Source organism: Sprattus sprattus (genome assembly GCF_963457725.1).
Source record: "Sprattus sprattus genome assembly, chromosome: 17".
Lineage (NCBI taxonomy): Eukaryota > Metazoa > Chordata > Actinopteri > Clupeiformes > Clupeidae > Sprattus > Sprattus sprattus.
The window spans coordinates 9,278,654-9,303,653 of NC_137915.1; the positions used below are offsets into that span (position 1 = coordinate 9,278,654).

General features: G+C 45.3%; 1 protein-coding gene across 1 annotated transcript in view; it reads right to left on the reverse strand.

The window, feature by feature from the left end:
• dpyda (dihydropyrimidine dehydrogenase a) overlaps positions 1 to 25,000 on the reverse strand; it is a gene marked incomplete at both ends in the record, with an annotated part of 161,093 nt that overhangs the window by 30,423 nt on the left and 105,670 nt on the right. Inside the window, 4 exons of the mRNA XM_080854784.1 lie at positions 7,822 to 7,941; positions 8,637 to 8,757; positions 17,955 to 18,038; positions 23,717 to 23,785. Of these exons, the coding sequence (XP_080710910.1) occupies positions 7,822 to 7,941; positions 8,637 to 8,757; positions 17,955 to 18,038; positions 23,717 to 23,785 (394 nt within the window). The remainder of the gene's footprint in view (positions 1 to 7,821; positions 7,942 to 8,636; positions 8,758 to 17,954; positions 18,039 to 23,716; positions 23,786 to 25,000) is intronic.

Here is a 25,000-nt window from a genome sequence, read left to right on the forward strand (position 1 = left end):
ACCTGTAAAAAATGACTGACATTTATAGTTTTATATATAACAAATATAGGATTCATCTTATTCTGAATCAAATATGTCTTTGTAAAGGGCAATACATTTTAGTTGATTACTCAATATATTTTATTTTTGACGAAACATGCAGTGTTTCGGTTGTGACTGCACATTTCCGGCTCTGACAGTAATGTTTTGGTAGTGACCACAGCTTTTTGTTTACACCTCACTGAAGAGCCATTGAAGTTGAATACTCAAAATATTTTATTTTTGATGAAAAATGCAGTGTTTCGGTTGTGACTGCACATTTCCGGCTGTGACGGTAATGTTTTGGTAGTGACCACAACTATTGAATAGTTGGGGTCTTGAGGAGACATGCACCCACTTTGATTTTCTACCTCACTGGAATACAAAATCCAACAATTTAGACTGTTTTTAGACTGACCAAACTTATTTTTACAGACAGCAGGATGATTTTTCACTAGAAGTGCAAGGAAGCCTTGCAAAATGTGTCTACTGTTCTTTTTTTTTTGTCTTTTCACCATCCTATGTTTTGCTGTCTTCCTCCTCCATTCTTTTCCGACATGGCTTTGTTCCCTGACAAATAATTCACTGATACATTTCAACTTTCCTTCTTCTTGTGTTTCTTACTTCTTTTCCTTTTCTTTCTTAAGTATATGGGCCATTCTACCGAATTCGTGTAATATGCAGTCCCTCAACAATAAAAACAATTTACAAAACAATTAGGTATCTAGGCATATATTTAATTAGAACATGTTATGGTCTATATAAACCCAATGCATTACATGAGATAGTGATAAGCTAAATATATACAAAATCATCATTTATAGGGTACTTTCTATTGGGAAGTAGCTGTCCCCAACCCTGACATCTAAATTTCAATGCCTTTAAATAACACTTTACAATTTTTTTAGATTTTTTTCAATGATTTAATTTCAAAGATCTTTATGATTGGGTTGAAACAGAACTTGGAATATTTAGATTTATTGTGGGTTTAATTTTTAAATGAATTTACTATACTCAAAAAATCATGTCCCTAGTTTTCATGTCACTACCGAAACACAAGAGTTTTAGTCCATTGGCTGAGCCTGTGTTTTAGCCACGACTCTGCATTTTTGACCATGCAGTGACACTGCATCTCTGTCCCTCATGGTTGAATGGTAAGTAGCTAAATCCCATTGTTTTTATATAAATGTGTTCCAAAGTCTGAAAATCGACGTGTAACCTTAAGAATTGTCACTACCGAAACGCATGTTTTCTTCAATTAAGTAAATCTTTTGGGGTTTCATGGAAAATCTTATGGTTGTATGTGTGTTCACCTCTTCAAAGATGTGTTTGAAAGCCGTGTGCTTGCTAGAATTCTTTATTTATGCTTAAAGTTAGCTAGAATTGTCACTACCGAAACAGTCACTACCGAAACATATGGTAGTGACCAGATGATTTGGGTAGTGACAAAATGAAATGGCAAGTAGTTCAATCCCATAATTTTTAAATAAATGTGTTGTGTGGACTAAAGGGCGGCCCATAGCACCTTTTGGATGATTTTGGGAGAAAAATGAACATCCATCCAACAGTGCAGTCACTACCGAAACAGTGCAGTCACTACCGAAACAGATAAATTGAACTTGAAAATTTGGTAAAAAAATTCATTCCTATGGATTTCATTGTGAAAACCTTCAAGAAATATTTGTAAAAATACACTTTAGAGAAGGGAAGGAAACACAATCTGAACAGGTCAATAATAATACTTTTTTACTATAGTAAATGTGATGTTTCGGTAGTGACAATTTTTGGAAGAGGAAAAACATTCCGACACATTCTGAAAATACAATATAAAACTTGACTGTTCTTTTACTAGATATGTGTACTTTAGATATGGTACAATATACATACGGACAAAGTTTTGGGAATAAACCATAAAAAAATTAAAAATATATCTGACATGACTTTGCATCAATTCGGTAGAATGGCCCATATACAGCCGCGGAAAAAATTAAGAGACCACTTCAAAATTATCTGTTTCTCTGGTTTTACTATTTATTGGTATGTGTTAAAGTAAAATGTACATTTTTGTTTTATTCTATAACCTACTGGCAACATTCCTACCAAATTTCAAATAAAAATATTGTCATTTAGATCATTTATTTGCAGAAAAATGACAATTGGTCAAAATAGCAAAAAAGATGCAGTGTCTTCAGATCTCGAATAATGCAAAGAAAGCAAGCTCATATTCATTTTTAAACTACACAATACTAATGCTTACACTTAGGAAGAGTTCAGAAATCAATATTTGGTGGAAAAACCTTGATTTAAAATCACAACTTTCATGTGTCTTGGCATGCTCTCCACCAGTCTTTCACATTGCCGTTGGGTGACTTTATGCTACTCCTGGCGCAAGAATTCAAGCAGCTCGGCTTCTTTTCATGGCTTGTGACCATCCATCTTCCTCTTGATCACATTTCAGAGGTTTTTGATGGGATTCAGGTCTCGAAATTGGGCTGGCCATGACAGGGTCCTGATCTGGTGGTACTCCATCCACACCTTTACTGGCCTGGCTGTGTGGCATGGAGCATTGCCCTGCTGGAAAAAACATTTCTCAGAGTTGAGGAACATTGTCAGAGCTAAAGGAAGCAAGTTTTTCTTCCGGGACAACGTTGTACTTTGCCTGGCTGAGGTTTGTAAAAGACCATAAGGATTGAAAAAAGCGGACTGGAGGGTCTTCTAGTTCGTCTTCTCTGATGAGTCCAATTTTCAGCTTTGCCCAACACATGGTCGTCTGATGGTTAGACGGAGACCTGGAGAGGCCTACAAGCCAGAGAGTCTTGCACCTACTGTGAAATCGGACTCATCAGAGAAGACGAACTTAGAAGAACCTCCAGTCCGCTTTTTCAATCCTTATGGTCTTTTACAAACCTCAGCCAGGCAAAGTACACCGTTGTCCCGGAAGAAAAACTTGCTTCCTTTTGCTCTGACAATGTTCCCCAACTCTGAGAAGTGTTTTTTCCAGCAGGGCAATGCTCCATGCCACACAGCCAGGCCAGTAAAGGTGTGGATGGAGTACCACCAGATCAGGACCCTGTCATGGCCAGCCCAATTTCGAGACCTGAATCCCATAAAAAACCTCTGAAATGTGATCAAGAGGAAGATGGATGGTCACAAGCCATGAAAAGAAGCCGAGCTGCTTGAATTCTTGCGCCAGGAGTAGCATAAAGTCACCCAACGGCAATGTGAAAGACTGGTGGAGAGCATGCCAAGACACATGAAAGTTGTGATTTTAAATCAAGGTTATTCCACCAAATATTGATTTCTGAACTCTTCCTAAGTGTAAGCATTAGTATTGTGTAGTTTAAAAATGAATATGAGCTTGTTTTCTTTGCATTATTCGAGATCTGAAGACACTGCATCAATTTTGCTATTTTGACCAATTGTCATTTTTCTGCAAATAAATTATCTAAATGACAATATTTTTATATGAAATTTGGTAGGAATGTTGCCAGTAGGTTATAGAATAAAACTAAAATGTACATTTTACTTTAACACATACCAATAAATAGTAAAACCAGAGAAACTGATAATTTTGAAGTGGTCTCTTAATTTTTTCCGCGGCTGTATAAGGAGCTTTTCAACTGCAGGAGGTTGTAGGACTTTCAAGTGCCTCAAACTTTTTGTCTTTTGTTTTTCCACTTTGGTGCAGGAACCACCCAACCTAGAAGTTGAGGTTATCATTTTGCTCTTCGTTCACAAGATCAATTCAGAGCACGACAAAACAAGGATACATTTATCCAGTAGGCTCACCATTAAGACCATTAAACCAGAGAATCTCTAGATATAATTACACCCATGGTTGAGTAGACAGTTGAATTGTATTCTAATGTTGCTAACAGTCAATTAAATGGATTCATGGCAGCTGTAACTGTTATATAAATAAAGATGCAAACACCACTGTTAACTAATATCAGCTTATATTTCAGCTGATGCTTTCCTTGGTCACCTTGAAAACGCTTTAATTCCTTTTGCTGTACTCACCATGTGACCTATGGGAAAAAATATGCTTTTTAAAATTGGCGTTTCTTATTCTTATTCTCTATACATCATTCATCACTGCAAGCCCTACTCAGCAGTTACAGAGCCGCACAGAAGTATTCCAGACTAGGTACAAATTTCTCCCCCCAAAATGCACACAAAGGTTTGGGCCGCTCAAAAAAGGCCCTGATTTCCTGTGGTGGAAAACAGCCTGTAGTGTTTGGCTCACAGTTTTCCTCCCCTCAAAATTGGAGCATGGTTTCTCATTCTCACCTGTAAAATAGAATTATTGAACATTCTTAAGTTGATTTCCACTTAGAATAATTTGCTGGACCCTAACCAGGTTTTAAGAGTGGTTATTCTACAGTCTACTGCTATATTGTCTGTGACTGAAGCATTAAGAGTAGCAAGTGCCTCCACTCAGTCAACATATATTTGGGCATTTCACCCAAATATAATTAGTTTGAATTTAATCTCAAAGGACGATCTTTGAATGTGTCTTGGCAGGAACAAGTGTCAGAATCTCACCACCACTCCGCTAGTGTACCTCAGGGCTCGGCCCTTGGAACCGTTCTTTTTACACCACATTGTTAGGGCTTATCAGGGTCTCTTACCATTGCTATGTGGATGACATCCAACTGCACTTGTCCTTCACCCCACATAACTCCAAGCTGGGGCTTGAATCTCCGCAAGCCTCAGTTATATTTCAATTTGGATAAAGGATCGTCACCTTCACCTTTCAGAGGCTAAGCTTCTAGTATTCCCAGCTAATACGAATATCCTGCATAATATCAGCATCAAACTTGGCCCAACATCAATGTCCCCAACTAAATCTGCAAGAAACTTAAGTGTCATGATTGATGACCAGATTAGTTTCTCTGTGCATGTGGCCTCTGTCACGAGGACTTTTTGCTCTCTATAATATTCAGAAGGTCAGACTCTATCTCATCGAATATGCTCCACAACATCTTGTGCAAGCCTTGGTCATTTGTAAACTAAACTATTGCAGGCCTTCCTATGTTGGTGGTGAGACCACTGCAGATGATCCAGAACATGGTGGCTGTCCGGTCTTTGATCAGCCAAAGAGGACACATGTATCTCATCAGCTGATTTCCCTTCACTGGTTTCCTGTTGTTGCAAAAATGTGATTGAAATCTCTGACTATGGCCCACAGGATCAGCACCCCAAAATAAATGTTTTACTTATGATGATTAATGGTTATTTTTGCCTTCTCTCTCTCTCAATCTCAAACTTTTTGTTCATTTGTGGGTCCTCGATGGAGGAATTGGATACTTGTTATTTCTGTTCATTTGGTTGGGACAGTTTCAGATGATTTTGATTCCTACCTCAAAGATGCTAGTCATCACATGGTTAACTAACACAGTTCTGAACAGAGAAACACACATGACAACAAAATATTCTGAAATATAAGCTTGCTTAAGCGAAAAATAACTTTGGTAGTGACGTTCCTTCAACACATCTATTTTAAAATGATAGGATCTAAGATCTACTCATCATGCAGCTATGAGAGAGACCGCAGCTGTACTTCCTGATCAAAAATGCAGGGGTGTGGCTGAAATTTGTCTCAGTTTATGGTCTAAAACTTTTCAGTAATGACATTTAAATGTGGGATCATTTTCCATGTGAAGTTTTTTTTATTTAAAAATGAAATCTATAGCAAATGTTTCCTTTTGACTTCAGTTTGATAAGAAATCAAAAACATCTTTATGAAAACAACAACGAAAAAAATATTATTTTCCTCAGAAATCTAGGGGATAGGGTTCCCAATTGAAAGAACCCCTATTATCCTATTGCCATCTCGAATAATACTTAGGATTTAAATAACAGAAGGATCTTGATAAACATCTAAGATCTAAAAGCTTTTTCAATACGTTTTTTTTTTGTTGAGTGACAGCAGTTTGCACCAATTCTCTAGAATGGCCCATATACACCTCAATAAGGACAAAACACATCCACAATAAACCCCCTGCTTGAAAATGTCCTGAACTTATCAAAATGTCAATAGATATTTTTGGGACCAGAGCATATCAATATGAAAGATGGCAGCCTCGATCCTCTAGTGAAACCTAGGCGAGACGCCATTCTTTTGAAAACAAGCACATCACCCCTAACCCAACCCCCCCCCCCCACACACACACACACACACACACACACACACACAAACACCTCCCAACGCTCTCTTGCGCAATATCAATATCCCATGGCAACGAGTCCCTTTGTTTTGAGATTTGGAAATGAGATTCTGAAAGCCCTTCACAGGCTCTTGAGAGAGGCCCTATTTGGGCCCTATCAGGGAATCTTTTTGAGAGCGATGAGCCTCAAGGATCCTCTTACCGCTACCTTTCCCCTTTGCCATAGCACAAGGCATATCATTATCTCTGGAACCAGGTGAGGAACAACAAATGTCATTCGAATACAAAAGCAGGCCTTATTTCAGTGTAATTGGAGAAAGGGCAGAGAACTTATTTAGCAATCATCTGTGTCTAACTGACTACAGTTGCCCACAACAAGAATCTTAGCATTTTGCTAACAGAACTATAACGCAGCAGAAACACCATGTTTGAGTAAAAGCATTAAACTTCAAAGAAACCTAGAGGCCAAACCCACAAAAGGGCAAGCTTATGGTGATAAAGGAACAGCAACAAGAACACAAATATTCTAAAAGGTACTAGAGGCCCCCGTTGGACTCCATTTTAAACAGTACGGCAGAGGCAGCCTCACGCACACTGTATTTGTCACGCATTCTAATATGATGCTACAGCCCTGCGGAGAACTATTACTGAGTAGTAAAAAAGACTTCAAAACAATTTTAAATCCACAGGTCCTCTAAGGAGAAAAGAGAGGGACTAAATTAAAGAGAGAAACCCTGGTCTTTAGACCCAGTGAAATGAGAGGAAAGCAAAAACAAACCTAAAGCGAATGATACAACAACCGTTAAAAAAGAAGAAACATATCAAAGGAGACCTCACACCCGAGACTGAGGGGCTTCTGTGAGAAATGAAAAAAGGAATTAATTAAAGTTTTGCAGAGGAAAAAATACTTTTAAAAAAGCCAGTGTCTATCCACACATCACCACACACACAAGATCAAAAAAAAACCTGAAAAGTTTTGCTACGGTATGACTGTTAAGTCCATCTGTTAGTGCTACCTCATGGTCACGCCTGACAAACAGAAACCTGGCAGGAACTGATTCGGACCTGGCCCACGTCCAACAGATATCTGACACTAACACACGCAACAGCAACAACACCTAACATCTATCTAACCAACACCAATATACGCAACAACACCAACACCTAACATCTATCTAACCAACCCTAACACACAGGAAAACACCGACACCTAACATCTATCTAACAAACACTATGGCACACAAAAACACTGACACCTATCATCTGACAAACAACAAACATGTAGCATTGTTTTGTCACACACCACCATCTATTGCCTACATAAAACCCAAAATGTACACAAACAATTATTGCAACACATTTAAGACCACACAAAGAGTCTTTACATATGCACAAAGAACCCCTTTCCACACACAGACTCAGTAACACACACACACAAGCATAAAAGCACGCCTGACGTACGCGCCGCACATACACACACACACACACACACACACACACGCACAAACACACACACACACAAAAACACAAACACACACACACACACAAACACACACACACACACAAACAGTCTGGCTATGCCGTCCCACCCGAGGGCCAGGGGAATGGATGCAGTGAGTTGGGTGACACCTACCAGACACGCCGCCATATGTGGTGCGCTTGCCACGGCCGATGCCAGGCCAGGGAGAGCCGTCTGCCTTCAGTCCCATCAGGCCCGAGACGGTGTTGGTGGCAGTGACGCCATCTGCACCACCTGCACACATGGCCACGACACATTAGCCCAAGCTTGGGGGGGGGGGGGGTGGTGGAGGGAGAGAGGGAGAGAGGACAGAGGGAGGAAGGGATGGATGAGAGAAAGAGAGAGAGAGAGAGAGAGAGTGAGAGGGAGAGAGAGATTGGCAAATCTAGACACGACTAAAAAAAAAAAAAAAAACCTCCAGGCCTCAGACACGCTCTCCAGAGCAGACAGCAGGCCAAGTGCTGGGAGAGGTGGTGGCGGCGGCAGACGCTGCCCCCCGGCCTCGCTGCCAAGCGATTCAGCCACGGCTGTTTGTCGAGGTGCTTACAGATCGCTCTTTGTGGCCAGGAGGAGAGTGGATTTGGAATGGGGGTCGCGCCATTTTTTCTCTTTTTGAGGGGACAGACAAAATTGTTTCTAGCACGGAGCCAGAGTGCTAAAAACCAGTTCAAGGATAATTAAAACTATCAGCTCACATCACAGTCAGGGCGTATGGGAAACACAGTAAAGGGCATGTGGCGATCACTGGACTGCTCATGCGTGAATGTTAGATCCCAGTTCAAGTGTTTTCCAAATTCAGATTTGAGTCCCCCACTCAGTGAGAGAAAGAGAGACAAAGAGGAGGGGGGGAGGAGGGGGGGAGGAGAGGAGGAGGAGGAGGGGGGGAGGAGAGGAGGAGGAGGAGGAGGAGGAGGAGAGTGTTCGGCTACCTTCCTGAGCAGCGCTGGCGATGTCCACGATGTTGGTGACGTTGGGGGTCAGCTTGGCGAAGAAGGGGATCTGGACAGCTTGCCGGACCCAGCGGCAGATGTTGCGCACCAGCTCGGGATCCTTGTCAAATGAGGCCGGGGGAAGCAAACGAGCGGAGGACATCATCATCAACATCAACAACAACAACAACACAAAGCAATAACAACAACAAGTAAAATAGCACATGTCAAAGAACTAAACCGATCCATGTGCACTTGTGGACTAATGAGGTTGGATATGCATGATGTGTAAACTGCAAACAGACCAGGGAGGATGTCGAGTGTGTGTATGTGTGTGTGTGTGTGTGTGTGTGTGTGTGTGTGTGTGTGTGTGTGTGTGTGTGTAAACTGCAAACAGACTAGGGAGGACGTCGACCCGGCCTGTCTGTATGGAGAGCCCTGGCACTTGCTCGATCGCTCTCTCTCTCTCTCTCTCTCTTCACCCCCCCCTCCTTAAAGCTGATCTTTCCCCTCCTCTTCTCTCATCTCGTCTCCTCTCCTCTCCTCCCTCCCCTCCTCTGCCAAAGGTATCGCCAAAGAGTAAACTCCAGCTCCGGGAGGATTCATGCTTTATTAGGCTCTTTGCCGCCTGTCAGTTTGCACCCATTTAAGTGGGCAGGCTGGGCTTTGTGCGTCAGCGCTAGACTCCAGGCACTCACTCAAATGCACACGCACACACTCACACACACACACACACACACACACACACACAAACTCACACACACACACACACACTCACACACACACACACACACACACACACACACACACACACACACACACACACACACACACACACACACACACACACACACACACACACACACACACACACACACACACACACACACACACACACTCACAGATGCTCCGAGGCTGGGAAGATCAGACTACAGTGTGATCCCCCAAAGTCTCAGAGCAAGCAGATATTTGATACCTGCATACGCTGACACTGCAATGTAAATCTACTGCACTACACTTCACTCTCCTGTGGGCAAAAGTGCATTACCTTGTTGAATGGCAATTAACTAAATATCATCAAAATCAGTGTTGCCTAGTACAACTGTAAAGCATTGAATAGGATAGGGATAGGGTATTATGCGCTTTGAGCTATCCAGCTATCAGTGTGGGTCGGGGACTGGTCCCACCAGGGAAGGGACTGGGGGAGGTAAGGATGAGAGCCTGCTTCTGGCTCACATCTGTGGTCTGCAGGCAGTGGAGGAGAGCCAAGAGCCTACCAGGGAAGCTGGAAATGTATCTCTCTGGTTATCATGTTGCATTTTTGACACCCCACCTCAGCTCAGCTGGTGAAAGGCTTTGTAGCCTTACTGGACGCTTACTAAGGAAAGAGGGAGGGATCAAATTAGTCCCATCTGCTTCAGCAGATCTAAGCCGCAGCTGAATTCGGAATGCAAGGTCCAGTCGGTTGTTTGTATATAAGGCTTTTGTACATTTGCATCTGCTGGCTCATACTGAAGGTCCTCCAGTGGTACCCCAGAATTCACTTGTTCTTTACCCTTAATCTCCCACTCGCTCCTTCCTTCCTTGCACATGGAGGCCCATTGTAAATACAACCAATACGAAATGCACAAATATTGACAAACCACGATACCCAATATCTCACTCTCTCTCTCTCTCTTTTTTTTTCCCCTCCTCATCTTTACCGCTCTCCCGCACTTCATCTCTCCTTTCTTTCACAGGAAATGGGCTTCTGTTTTGACATATCCAATAACTGTTGCCATATATCCCCCTGAGCGATGGTTTTTACTCTCCTGTATAAAGAAGTGTGATTTACAAGCTCTGTGTGCAAAACACTGCAATGAGGTCAGCTCTGCTCGCAGGGTAAAAGGTTGCCATTTTTTTCCCCCTCCCAAAACCATTAGCCAAAATTGATTTGTAAGAATAGAGAGGGGAAATCGCATTTTTTTTTCTTCCCTCCATTTTTTTTTTTGTTCTTCGCCCTCAGGGGTCAGGCTGGCCAATTCTGCTCCAGGACCCCTCTTAAAAAAAAAAAAAAAAAGAAATCCCTGTAAAATGAACATCATGACTATTTCGACGAGACATTTCAATGTGCAGTATCTTCAGGCATGCATTTTGTCTTAGCCACAATGTGGGTGTATTTAAGCAGAAGAATATGCCAAATCAAATGCGTTTTGAAGGAGGTGGGGGAAAGATGGGATAACGGAGAGAGAGAGACACAGATAGAAAGCGAGTGAGACGGTTAGATAGAGAGAGAGAGAGAGAGAGAGAGCAGGAAAGGTTACTCCAATGGAGATGATAAAATCCATTCCTGGCTTTTTTTGGAAAAGATATTGGGTTTATGCACTCGTGTCTCCAGCAAGTGCCATCCGCCGCAATTTGCCTTGATTTATTCAAGACTTAAACAGGGTATAAACAAGACTGGCAAGAGAGCCAGGGGTTTAGTCGGACCAGCCTCTGCGGCTGCTGGAGCGCTACCTGCAATATCCCAGGCACCAGGGAGGTGCCTCATATAGCTGCTGACTTCCTGTAGAAGATTTATTAGTTGATACGGCCGATCCAGAATTTTGGATGACAAAAACTCACCTCCGGTGAATATATGGGGCACTAGCAGCAGGGAAGAAAAGCGAGTTAAAGCCATTAATGCCAGCATCCGATTTGAGCTACCTGTGTTATCATTATCACCGTGGGTTATTTTTGTAAAAAAAAACAGAATTGCTACTGGATTGGTAAAGAAGGCCTAGGCCGACTAAGCCCTTGACTGGCCTTCCATAGCTAGCTTCTCCTTCACAGCAGGTGGCGTGGCCTATTCCCCCAGATCTGTGATAGCCTTTCAAGGGGTTGCTTGCTACCTAAACGTCCTTTGCTGTGGGAAGATCAGAGAGTGGTCCTCTGATAAACTGACTCGATGACCCCCTGGCCAAAGAACCATAAATCTGTGTGTCCATTGTTAGGATTCAGAGTGCTTTCTGCCTTACGGGCCTGTGGAGGAGAAGCCATGTTGAAGATGGAGGGATCATGTCTACAGGCTGGTTTGATAACACTTCCACAAGGGACTGATGGAAGTCACTCGACAGCGTACCGGGCAGCCTTTCTCAGGGCAGTCTGCTTCCTGAACATACGAAAAACGCAACCCCTCCAGGGAGGAGATAGATGGGAAGGGGGAGTAAAGAGATGAAGATGGAGCCACAGAGGAGGCAGAGCAAACACCCCCCCCCCCACCACCACCACCAACCCCAACCCCCAGAGGATCATGGGAAATCACATTAGGGGAGGCTGGCACGGTGGCGCGGGGATGTCAGGTCGTGGCCTGCAGCCAGAAACAGATGCTGCTCACTGCGAACTCTGCTCTGGCGCAGGGGTAAGAGCCCCCTGCGAGCCTCGCCCGTGACAGCCCATTACGGGCCAGATGGGAGCCAGCCGATCCCCCGCAAACAGCCCTCTTGCCAGTCCTTCAAGCACCAGCTCCCTTCCCCGGGCCTACCACCCCAAACCCCTGACCCCTCCGCGGGAAGCACTGGTCTGGGCAAGACATCCAGCCAGGGTTCCCTTAGAGTCTATGCAGCGGAGCTCCGGCAAGTCAAAGCACCAGAACACAAAACACCTGTGCAAATGGCCCGGGCTCATCTGCTGGGTCAGTGACCTCTGGCATTAGGGGAGCTGCCGCTGGGATGCAAAACTGGGCAGGCCAGCCAGGAAGACTAGAGAGGTCCCAGATACACACACACACACACACACACACACTCTCACACACACACACACACACATAGGCTGTCTCTCCTCCCTGGGCAGCCTAACTGATGGTGGGAATTGGCTAATAGCTGGGATATGGTTTTAATAACCATCGCATGTGGTTTTAACAGCCATGACAGAAGCAGATAGCTGGGTGAGTATGGCACGTTAGAGCAGCACCCACTCTCTGTCTAGCCAAGGAGAGGAAATATACACCCATATAATATTTATATGTTGCACAGTACACAAAAAAAAGCAGATTATGAACTTTGATTAATAATTGAGGGTACATTTAGTGCATGGGCTTTGGAGTTATGCCCGTACCCATAGCTGTGATCAAACAGGTTAGAGGCAGTGCGGGCTGACATTATATTAAGAATATAGGTGGCGGAGAGACTTGGGGATATGTGTCTGTATGTCTGTGTGTGTGTGTGTGTGTGTGTGTGTGTGTGTGTGTGTGTGTGTGTGTGTGTGTGTGTGTGTGTGTGAGAGAGAGAGAGCAAGCGAGAAAGAGAGAGAGAGTGAGAGAGAAGAACCTCTTTTTTACCCTTCCCCTTCTTTCTCTCTCTAGTCATTTTTGTTTTCTTTTTCTCCAAGAGTCCTGTCACTGGAGGGCAGTGGGCACACAGTGGTGGATTAGTTTCAGCACAGCAGCATCCCTGGTGGTGGTGGTGGTGGTGGTGGTGCGGGAGGTTGACTAAGCTACATCGGAGATGGGGTTTTGCCCCCACAAAGACCCTGCTCCCTCCCTCCTCCATCCCCCACAATCCCCACTGCCCTCCATCAGCCAAATCACCCTCAAGCAAGGGGCAGCAGAGGTGAGGCCCATGGAGACGGGCAGCCGGAGGGTGGTGCCGAGACGCGGATGGCAGGAGGAGGAGCAGGGAGGTGGGTGTGGAGTTGTTTGCTACTACACCTGGAATTTTAATTTTACAGCACAAGGTCAGGGGAGGTTGCCGGCCTCGTTAAGAGAAGGCAACTCTCGCAGGAGGGATGATGGAAGTGGCTTGTCACGGGGAACCTGTTTGCTGCTCTGAAAATAGCTCTGGGAGAAGGCTTCGGTTTTAATTTGAGAATCAGAGGAAAGGTGTTGAAGGGGGGGGGGGGGGGGCAGTGAGTGAGTGGGAGAGGGAGGGAGGAAGGGGAGAGAGCGGGATGAAAAAAAATGAGATCCCAGAGGATGCTGAGTCAAAGCTGAATAAGAGCGATGAAAGCGAGCCTCTTTGGGCCCGGGAGAGTTTTTTAACTGTCATAACCACTGAGCCGTCCTCCGCGCCGCCGCCGGTCGCTTCCAGCTTAGGGCTGCCGCTGCCGCTGCCGCTGCCGCTGTGCCACCACTGCTGCAGCACCGATGTGCCAGAACAACTACTGTGCCGCTCCGCAGTCACACCGCGCTATCACCGCAACTGTACCCTAACAGCCGCTGTTAATGTGTCATTGTAGCCGCTGTATAACCACAGCGACTGAACTATCAAACGCATTGTCACCATAGCAGCACCTGTCACAAACACTGTGTTTACATAGGCGCCATCCCATAATACCCGCCGCCACAGTGTTGTTGTTATTACACAGCTTATTCAACAGAATGATGTCGCAGCCACAGTGACCTCACGACAACTATGCAACCGCAGCGAATCTGCCACTGTATCACAGCAACCGTTGTTACATTGAAGGCAACGTGTCAGTGACTGTTTCATGGGACACTGTGATCCAACAGACACTGTGTAATCTGAGCTGCTGCACCATGGTAACCACACTGCATTATTTTGTACAGCCTCTCATTGATCTTACGCTAAACAGGGCAATCAAATCATTACAAATGTTTACATTTTCTAAATCGGGAGGGGGGGGGAATAAACAAAGGAACCTCTAATTTCAACACGAGTTAAATGTTAAACAGCTTTGAGCAGAGGGGATAGGCTGAGAGAGAGCGAAAGAGAGAGAAAGAGAGAGAGAGAGACACAGAGAGAGAGAGGGAGGACAAAAAAAGGGAAAAAAAGCGAGCGGCGCTCTACTGTTTCCAAAGAGAAAGAAAAGTGCGCCCAGACTGAGTGGGTGAAATTGCATATTAATACCCCATTAAAATCAAATTCTCCCCTTCTCTTTCCACGCAGGCTGAAATAATGTTTTTTTTCTCAGGCGTGGAGAGGAGGTGCCAAACGGTGTGATTAAATGATATTGCCTCTCTTTAGTTCACACGGAGGTTACCTGCCCACAGGCTCCCTGCCTTTGATTAGCTTTTTTTTTTTTCTTACAGCGGCAAAATCTAAAGCAGAAAGGGATATAACTCTACAGATTTACAGTCACCGCAGGAGAAAATAGCTTTGTCTTCCTGTTTTGATGTGGAAAAATGCTTTTTTTTCCCCTTCCCCTCTCCCCTCTTGTATTATAATACAGTCAGGCTGTTAAGATGGAGAGGCAGGGTTCCCTTTGCATCCATCCATGTCTGCTTGTGCCCACAAGGCATGTTAATATGTTGCATGCTGTGTCTCTGTCCGGTAATGGCCACCATCACTTACCCTACCTCTGCAGTTTTACAATTACACCATGAACCAGGCCTAGACCCTAGCACAGTTCAGCCACTGTGGATATATCAACTGGGTTATGCACAATATCTCTCTCTCTCTCTCTCTCTCTTTCGCAATACATACACACTCACACATACACAAAAATACAATAACTTCACGCACACACCTTCACACCTGTCCATGTGTACAGACACATATACACACACCAACAGGAGGTATGCTTTCTGTATCTTTCCCTATGACAGGCAGTGATAATGCATTGGAGATCGATGTGCAATGGGATATTGATCTAAAAAACATGTGAGCTTGAAATCTCTGGCAAGTGAGACATGTCGCAGCCGCCTTGCCTCCTGACACATCTTCCTGTGACCAGTTTTCACCACCACTGCCATTCGAGGCGGCTAGCGCTGGCTTGAAAAGGTCATAAACACCATAAACACCATAAAACCTCTCCTCCTCAAACTGCTCCTCTCCATCCTCCTCACCAGCAGAGAGCCCCTTGGTGCATAATGACTTTGTTGTTTCCACAAACCTGAGATGACTGGACAACAGAAAGACTAGATTGGGGGGTGGGGTGGGGGTGGGGTGGTGGATTTTTGGTGCCATTTACCTCAGCACTTATGGTCACACGACAACCCTAGTTGTTTTTCCCGCTTAAGTGAAGACGCTGCAATCTCAATTTTATTTCCACGACTGCCGTGGAGAAAAAACCCCCGAAACAAACCAAACCGATTTTCAAAAGCCGGGTCAAAACAGCTTCAACTCCAGACACACTCGTGAGTCATTCCGCAGATGTAAACACACACAGCTGAGAGCTGGAAATTGCGCTGGTTTAATCAGAGGTGAATAAAGCCACATGACTGCTGGTAATTGGTGTTAAAATTAGCATTCAGACCTCCGAACAGTGTAGAGCTATCCTCGTCTTTATCTGATACGCTCCAGGAGCGACAATACTACTACTCCTAATCCTCTACGGGAGCCGTACAAATGCTACATTAAACTCAGAGAATGTAGCATCTCGTACGAAAGAAAATTGTTTTCAAACCGCAAAGGGAATTATTTATGGATTATTAAATTCTGTTCATGCTTGGATTGGACGTGGTGTTATGGAAAAGGATGCATTATTAAGATGCTTGTGGAGGGGGAAAAAAAACAGGGGGGGGGGGGGGGGAAATCAATGCTCCATTGGAGTGTAGGCCCATTTTGTGTGTGTTTGCAGTAGTCAAGCCTTGCAGTGGAATGTCATTTCTGTGCCAACCATACACAGAAAAAAACACTTCGTTTTTACCTCGCAAAAGCAAGACGTGTGTGAGACTCCAGATCACTGGTCACTTCAGGACTCTGGTGACACAAATCACCAGATCCTTCCTTTTCTTCCTCCACCTCTTTAGGGTTAAATGTGTAAGCGATAAGGGTCTTTCAACATAAAAACTTCTGTGGATATGTTGTGGAAGGGCTTTGTACTTCCATTTCACATTAACAGAACATGGATAGTACCTTGTGAGGAGTACTAATGTATATAGGCCACCTCTGTACATTCACCATCTGTGACACACCGTGAGGTTATGACATTTGTTAGCGATACACAATTGTGACATATTCAGATATAACACTGAATAATATCCAGGTGTTATTCCCTAGGCATTGACATCAGTCCCTTACTTTGAGGCACAAACACGGTAACCTGTAACAGACTGTGAGGCGCAGAACATTGTGATGTGTACACCTGTGACAGGTCTGCAAAGCTGTGGAATATTGAGCTATTTTCCGCCATCAGACCAAAATGATTTTTGAGCGAGATGAGTAACAGCTCTTGGGCAATTCCACCCTTGGGCACAGTTTGTTACAAACCAATTCCAAACTGTGCCCAGCAGCTTCCTCCGTACGGTTAGACGCCGGCACGCCGGCAAAATCATTTGGGTGACTGGGTTAATGACGGAGGTGTTCAGTGATTTTCTCCTTCAGTGTTTTTTTTTTGGTACACTTCAGTTCTCAGCTTGTGAGATAATACGAAACTGCCAATGAGGAAAAACAAACAAACAAACAAACAAAACTAAAAAAAAACAATTCATACACGTCAGTCAACCGAATGGGAAGGGACAACAACTGCCTTACATGTATCCCATTCAGAAGATTCACTGCTGGCTGAATGCTTCTGCTTATTATGTGGTTTTCCTTTAGTGCCTCCATGTCCTGATTTAACACAGTAGGAGCATATGGAGGAAAGCTTAATCATAAGCGTACCATACCATACCATACCATACCATAGTATCTGAATGATTCAGCCATTCAGCCTGATGGGGGAAATATGGCTATGTAGCTATTAAGAGTCCTTTATCTGCCACAGCATTGGGTAATAAAGCAATTTATGAACTACCATGTGCCACCAACAGTTCTGTACTCTACACAAAGGTGCAACTGGATCTTACATTCTAGGTATGGTAATATTTGAAGCAGAGATGTTGCTCTGAGATGTACAGACATGATATGGTATAAAAAGCAAGCACATACTGTATTAACATTGTGGTGTGTGTGTCTGAGCAGAGCGGTGTGGTGTGGTGTGGTGTGTGGTACATCCGACCTGTCATACGGTGCATACTGTCAGTATCTTACGTGTTGTGCAGGTTGTGTATAAGGTGTATGTATTACACATGCATTGCTTGTATAGGCCGTGTGTATGCACAGTCTGTACAATACATACATTGGGCCAGTGCTGACTAATAATTTGTATGCGTGTATGGTGTTCTTCACTCATATGTATGCATGTTGTGTTGCCTGTACAAGCTTCATGCATGCATGTCGCGCTGCATGTCTGACCTGTATGTATGCATGCTGCTCTGCATGCATAAGTCATACTATATGTATGTTGTGTTGCCTGCACACACCATGTATATGCACGGTGTGTTACATGTCTGAGCGCTGTCTGCTATCTATGCACGCTGTGTTGAGCACGTGAGGTTTATGCATGCAAGCTGCGTGGCATGACCGACCCCCAGCGGAGGTTCTTTTGGCTACAGTGCGCCAGTCTGGCCTCTCTCACCTGTCCGCAGGCGAGGCCCATGCCCCGCTCGCCCATCCCGTGAGGGCATGAGAGATTCAGCTCCAGGGCATCGGCTCCCGAGGCCTGGTAGAGGGCAGGGGGGGGGGGGGGGATGAAGAGAGACGGGGAGAATGACAGGATGGAAATAAAAAGACAGAAAATTATTTCAATGTATTCATCCCCAAATGAACCCCCACCCCAACACATGCACACACACACACACACACACACACACACACACACACACACACACACACACACACACACACACACACACACACACACACACACACACACACACTCACACACACATATATCTAACCACATAAATGCGACAAGGGGAAGGTTTTGAGGATGGTGCAGGATTTCAATCAAAGCTGTGGCAATGGATTCTATTTAGATATGGCTTTTACGACTCAACAACTCCAATGTTCGCATGCAACACCCTCAAAAACTATTACTGCCACAACTTCTAATATGAAAAGAATAATGAAAGAATAATAAAGCAAATCCGTTTGTGATTGAAGACGCGAGGGGGAAGCCACACACAGCGAAAGGGGGAGGGAGTGAGAGAGAGGGAGAGGGAGCGGAGGGGAAAGATGGGAAAACAAAATGAATAAGAAAAAGGGCAAAAAAATAAAAACAATGACTGAAACATCAGTGCTCCAAAATAGATCAGACAAAAACGATGACTGTTTCCACATGGATGCACTGGCGACGCCGCCGTATATAGACTGGCAGAGTGTGGGGCGTCGCTCGCCGAGCCATTCGAGCCGGAAAAGGCGTTTGACAGGCAATTACATATCCGTGGGGGCTTTAAAGCACATCACAAGGGGGATTTAAACAATTACAAAAAGCTCCACCAACCTGCCAGAGCGACTCCCCGACGCAGATTTATGATTCCAGCTCAAACTGACAGCCATTAGAAAAGAGAAAAGAATAATAAGCATTTTAACCCCACCAAAAAGTGCAGGGGAGCAAGAGGCAAGATGAAGCCATTTATCATCGTCAGCTTTGGGGGGTGGGGGGGTGGAGGGGGGTGGTGTTGTAGTGGAGGGGGGGGGGGGGGGGGGGGGGGGGCGGCCCCGTGTCAGAGTTGGATTAGGAGCCAGATTTCACGCTCAATTAGGGGGGCAAACGCAGGTACAGAAATGGACACAATGCATTGGCATCCCAAAGCCAATTATCAATAATGTTTAATTTCATCCTCTTTCCCTAAGCCCTTTATGGAGAGAGAGGGAGGGAGGAGGGAAGAGAGAGGAGGAGGAGGAAAGGGGGATGAATAAAGGGATGATGGGGAGGGGTGGAGGGGGGGGGGGGGTGGGGAGATACTGGGTTTTCTTTTTTTCCTCTTCTTTCAATTCACTCTTTTTTTTGTGTCTGTCTCTCTCTTTCTTCCCCCTCATCACCACAAAGGGCCTTGCAGACAAAGAATTAGGCACTATCACTGCAGATCAGAATAAGCAGCTTTGTGGTGCTCGGGGAAGGAAGAGGGGGGGGGGGGGGGGGGAGGGAGAGAAAGCGAGAGACAGTGAAAAAAGAAACAAATCCGATGGGGAAAATGAGTAGCAACACAGGCAGTTTGTCAGACATGCATCTTCTGAGCTTGAGCAAAATGAGGAACCCCCACTTCCTCAACACACACACACACACACACACACACACACACACACACACACACACAAACACACATTTACACACCCAAACTCACACAGCGCCCTTCTCCTCTGTCCACTCCATCACTGCATGTGAAGAAAGCGAAGGAAAGAGAAGCAGGGAGATGAAGAGAAATACAGAGCGGGAGAGAGAGAGAGAGAGAGAGAGAGAGAGAGAGAGACAGAGAGAGAGAAACAGACACAGAGACTGAGGGAACCAGAGGCTTACCGTCACAGCTGTAAACCTTTCCATCCTAATCCCTGGCAAGCAGACACACATGGATGTAAACACAAACCGTAGCCCCCGCGCACAGGCTCAGGAGTGGCCAGCCCACAGCCAGTGAGACCAGCCCCCCCCTCCCTTACACACACACACACACACACACACACACACACCCTGTGCCTGGCCACATGAATTGTAAATGAGCAATTCATAAAGTGAGGCACGAGCAGGAAAAAAAAAAAGGCCCTGATACTAGCGTAAATATTAATGCGCCTTGCTCCTAAACATTATTATTGCCGCACGAGGAAAAGAAAATATGACAGATGTGAACGAAAAAGATTTGCTCTCCCTATCTCCCTCACTCAGTCTGAATCTCTCTCTCCCCCATCTTCCTCAGTCTTTCTTTCTCTCCTTCCTTCTCCTTTCTCTTCCTCTGTCCCCTGTCAGGGCTGAGGCTTAGGGTCGGCGAGAGAGACACGTTCCACCAAAGGACCGCAGGGCCCGCTGCAGGTACATATCACAACTGACACCGCCTTTGGCATGGATTATCAACTCCCCACTTTGATAAAGAAAACACAACCCATCCCTGTCACACACTTCTGGAGCATCAAGGTTGGTTTGGACCTTAGTGGGGGGGTTGGGATGAGTTGGGGGGGGTGGGTGGGGGGGGGGGGGGGTGGGGGCGGGGGGGATAAGCAGGGCCCTATCAGTAAGAAGCGGAGAATGAGAGAGAGCGAGAAGTACTGAATAAGCAAGGGGGGGGGGGGGGGGGGGGGGGGGGCAGGGCCCTATCAGTAAGAAGTGGAGAATGAGAGAGAGAGAGAGGTAGTGAATGACCAAGGGAGAGGGGGGGGGGGGGGGGGGGGGGCGAGGGAGACAGGCGCTCGACAGAGGGACAGACGGCAGGAGACGGACAGATGGATCGGAGGAGGCGAGCATTCCGAGTCTAGCTGTGTGGCTGCTAAAACAGCGTAATCTGAGAGCGAGGCGGGCAGGCCTGCATGTGAGTGTGTGTGTGTGTGTGTGTGTGTGTGTGGGTGTGTGTTTGTGAGTGAGTGTGAGCACCGAGCGATAAGAGCAGAGGAGAACATCAAGAGAGAACAGGAGGGCTGGATGGACAGAACGCCACAGAGAGAGCGAGAGGGAGGGAGAGAGGCACAGAGAGAGATTCACAACACTGAGAAATACATCTTCTTCTTAGAGACATCGAAATAAAAGAAACTAACATCTAGCATAGATTATGCATTTCCAGTAAATGGATGTCGATAATATAATGGATGAGGGGTCACATAGTGTTACACATTTAGAATGAACAAATAGCACAAAAAGCTTACTCACAGAGATTACAAATAATTGAAACAGTTTGGTTCTGTCATTTTGCTCTCAGTTACAAGGCGTCCATGTTTTTTTCAGTGGGAAGCATGTTCACAAGCAAACCAGGGTGACGTCTTTGTGTGTGTCTGCTGTGATGGTGGCTTTTAAGCGTTTCAAGCATTCATCTCCACTCCAACATCTCCCTCTTCTGCTGGATTTTAATCGAATTAAATATGAATAGTTCATGGAGTGACTTTTACATCTATGAATGATGGCCTCTGACGCACAGTTATGAGTCTACGAGGCAGGGATTTGGAAGGAAAAAGAGAAAAGTAGCGGTATTTTAAAAGTCTATCATCTGAATGGCAAGCTATATATACACACACATATATATATTTCCGATTGACATTCGCAAGGGGTGGTTGAAGGAGAGAAAAAAGAATATGAAAACTTTTAAGTTGTATCCTTAGGCAAGGAACAGTGTTAAGTGTTCCCTTGCAGATTTCAAAGTGGAATTGAATGGTTGATTCTGCTTGAAAATGGAGTTGCCGTGACAACCGAGCCTTTTATTTTATACTTCCCGGAACAGGTAACGTGTTCGAGTGCACCCGCGTAGACAGGTCACCCGCCGCTTGGAGGGCAGAGGGGCTAGGAAGGGGACTGGGTGGTGTGGGGGTGGGGGAGTTTGTGGTGTCCTTCAGCCACGTGATCCCGGAGCGGTCAGGTACCGGTCAGCAGCTCTGCCGGACTGACCTCCTGTTTCTCCTCTACCAACCCAAGCCGAGGAAGCGGTTGGCAAACGCAAATGAAACATTCACCCTGGCAGCCAAAGCTATAATTCACAAAAACGTCCAAGAAATGCTCAAAATAGGTAATTTTTCTATATTACAGGTACTACTACCCACTGAAGGAGGCCTTTAGGCTACATCTGTGGTGTTGTACCATAGCCATAGCACTGACATACGCACAGCACTCAGCTTGAGCTTCCATCAGTAACATGAGTAATACGAATATAAAGTGTGACTAAAGTGACCGTGTTGATCTTTGGGATGAGCGCAGAGATCCATGAAAACACTCTCATTAGCAACCTTCTGTTATTATCCAGTGTTCCCTAAGCTAACATTTTATGTTAACAACACTAACATCTTGCAGAAGCTTTCGCAGGGTATTGTGGAGTCCTAAGAGAGAGAGAGAGTGGCGGACTCCAGGCGTCTGTCTGTTTTTGAGGATGGGTTTGGATAGATGAGGCGATTGTGGAGGGGGTTGGAGGGGGTGGAGGGGGGGGGGGGGGGCTCGAGGGCTGGACCTGACAGGTTGGCTTTAATGAGGTGCGTGAGGAAGCGGAGCATCAATGATATCGATAGCAGAATTAACACATTGACACACGGGCCTGTTTACTTTCTGACATTTTTTTTCTGTGCTCAATTAAGCGGCTGAGATATGCAAGTCAACTATGATTAATTTGCGGGTCACCAAACTGCCTCGTTTTATTTCTGTGCGCGAAAGTAAGCTGGTCTGCTGCTGGAAAGGAAAAAAAATAAATAAACAAGCGTAGACCTCGCACGTATGGTGGTGTGCTGCTTGCGTGACAAAGTAAATACATGGGAGATGCCAATTTTAGAGTTTGGCTGTTATTGGAGCTGATTTTGACCGACACCAGCAGAGAAAACAGGAGCAGAGGGGCTTCCAGCTCCCAGATGGAAGTCTGAAGATCGGTGCAAACTGACAAGCGAAGCCACAAATACATGCACACACAAATGCATGAATGCCCACACAGACAGACACATGCCTTAAGAAACATACACTTGCATATACAAACACACACACACACAATCATGTACATATACACACACACACCACACACACACAATCATATACATACACACACACACACACACACACACATGCATGAGTAATGCACAGGAGCACACACACTCTCTAACACACACATACATAGTCAAACTATACACACACACACACATACCACTCCATTCTCTCCCCTCTATCATTTAGTTTTCTCCTAGTCAGCATCTCACTCCCACAATGCCCAATGCCCCCCCCCCCCCCACCCCCCCCCTCTCGTCTCTCTCGTCCAGCCACTTGGCAGCCCCCCCAACAGTCAGCCGTGATAAACGTTTAACTAAAACACTGCTCACTCCCAATCCAGGATTGCTTCCCAGTCATTCAATATTTGGGCTGTATACATGGCCTGGCCTCAACCCCCTGCCTCCCCCTTCCCCTTCCCCCACCCCTCTCCTGTGCAGATGAGGTCAAATACTGTTGTGTCATCATTGTTGCAATAAAGGAAGCCAAGCATTAAGGGATGCCACTGGTGCCGAACGGAGCTGGTGCTGTGGAGTGGAGCCCGGGGACAATAGTGGGGCCTGTGTGTGTGAGGACATTAATAGTGGGGCCTGTGTGTATGAGGACATTAATAGTGGGGCCTGTGTTTGTGGGGACATTAATATTGGGGCCTGTGTTTGTGGGGACATTAATAGTGGGGCCTGTGTTTGTGGGGACATTAATAGTGGGGCCTGTGTTTGTGAGGACATTAGCACAATAAAGCTTACCTCTGCCATCTGAGCTAGCTCCATCCAATCGGCCTTATTGTAGCTGCACATTATACTGGATATGATGATCTGCAGGGAAAAAAGGGAGAGAAGAGGGAAAGAAAGAGAGAGAGAGAGAAAGAGAGAGAAAGAGGGAAATGAGAGAGTGAAAGAGAAGCAGAGAAAGAGTATGGAGGTTTGTGTGTGTGTGTGTGTGTGTGTGTGTGTGTGTGTGTGTGTGTGAGAGAGAGAGAGTGTAAGTGAGAGAGAGAGAAAGTGAGACAGAGAGCAAGGTAGAGAGAAAGAGAGAGAGAGAGAGAGAGAGAGAGAGTGAAGAGGAGAATATGAGATTACACTGGTAACAATGACTGATACACTGTGCATTACCTTGTGGCCTTCAAACGCAAGGTCCATCTTAAGCGTGCACAAACATTTCAGCGCCAAGGTCTTGTTTCAGCACATTATAAAATGGATCTGAAAGCCATTATCTTGTCTTTTCAAACACAGAAGAAGAAAGAAAAAAACGGTAAGAAAAAAAAAAAAACAGCTCCCTTGTCCTTCCCTTCCTTTTCAAAGTCACAAAATCAATATTTATAATTTACAAGATCAGGACAAATCCACTGCCGGCATGCCAGCGTTATTAAAACAATAAAAACATCAGAGAGCGGGTATTAGCTAAGAGCCTCGGTGGCAGTGCTGGATTAGGAGCTGCCATTTTCATTTTTTCTCCCCCAGACACACAATAAGCCCGCCATAAAACAGGTTAGGGAGGAGCAGCCTCTTATTACTGCCTCCTCGTTTTAAGTAATCGGGAAAATAAAAGACGGAACTCTGATATATACGGACAAGCCGTGCGTTATGTCCCCCCGAAGTCCAATTCGCAGAGGGCTGAGCTCCACCAATGCAGACAGACGCCCAGGTAGGTGAGGTATGGATCTGAACCCTATGCTTTCACGACTCCATTCCTCATTGTCGTTCTCTTTCTGTGGTAACCATATTACCTGGATCATCACCATTTCTTTTTTCTGTCTCAACATTTAATTCCGGTGTTAAATCTGGGGAAATGTGTCCATTATTTCTTTGTTTCATGCTCGCTTTGACAACAGGATTATAGGTGGGACATGATTTCTCAGTTGCACTTGTGTGGGGGGGAGGCTGAGCTGTGGCGCTCCAAGCACTCCTTCCCCTGTCACACAGGCTGGGGGTAAGGCATGGAAAGTGAATTTTAAAGTGGGATATTAAACTTGTGTGGCTGGGAGAAAGCCACCTTCCTCTCCCATGGATGTGAAGTCTTCACACTATTAG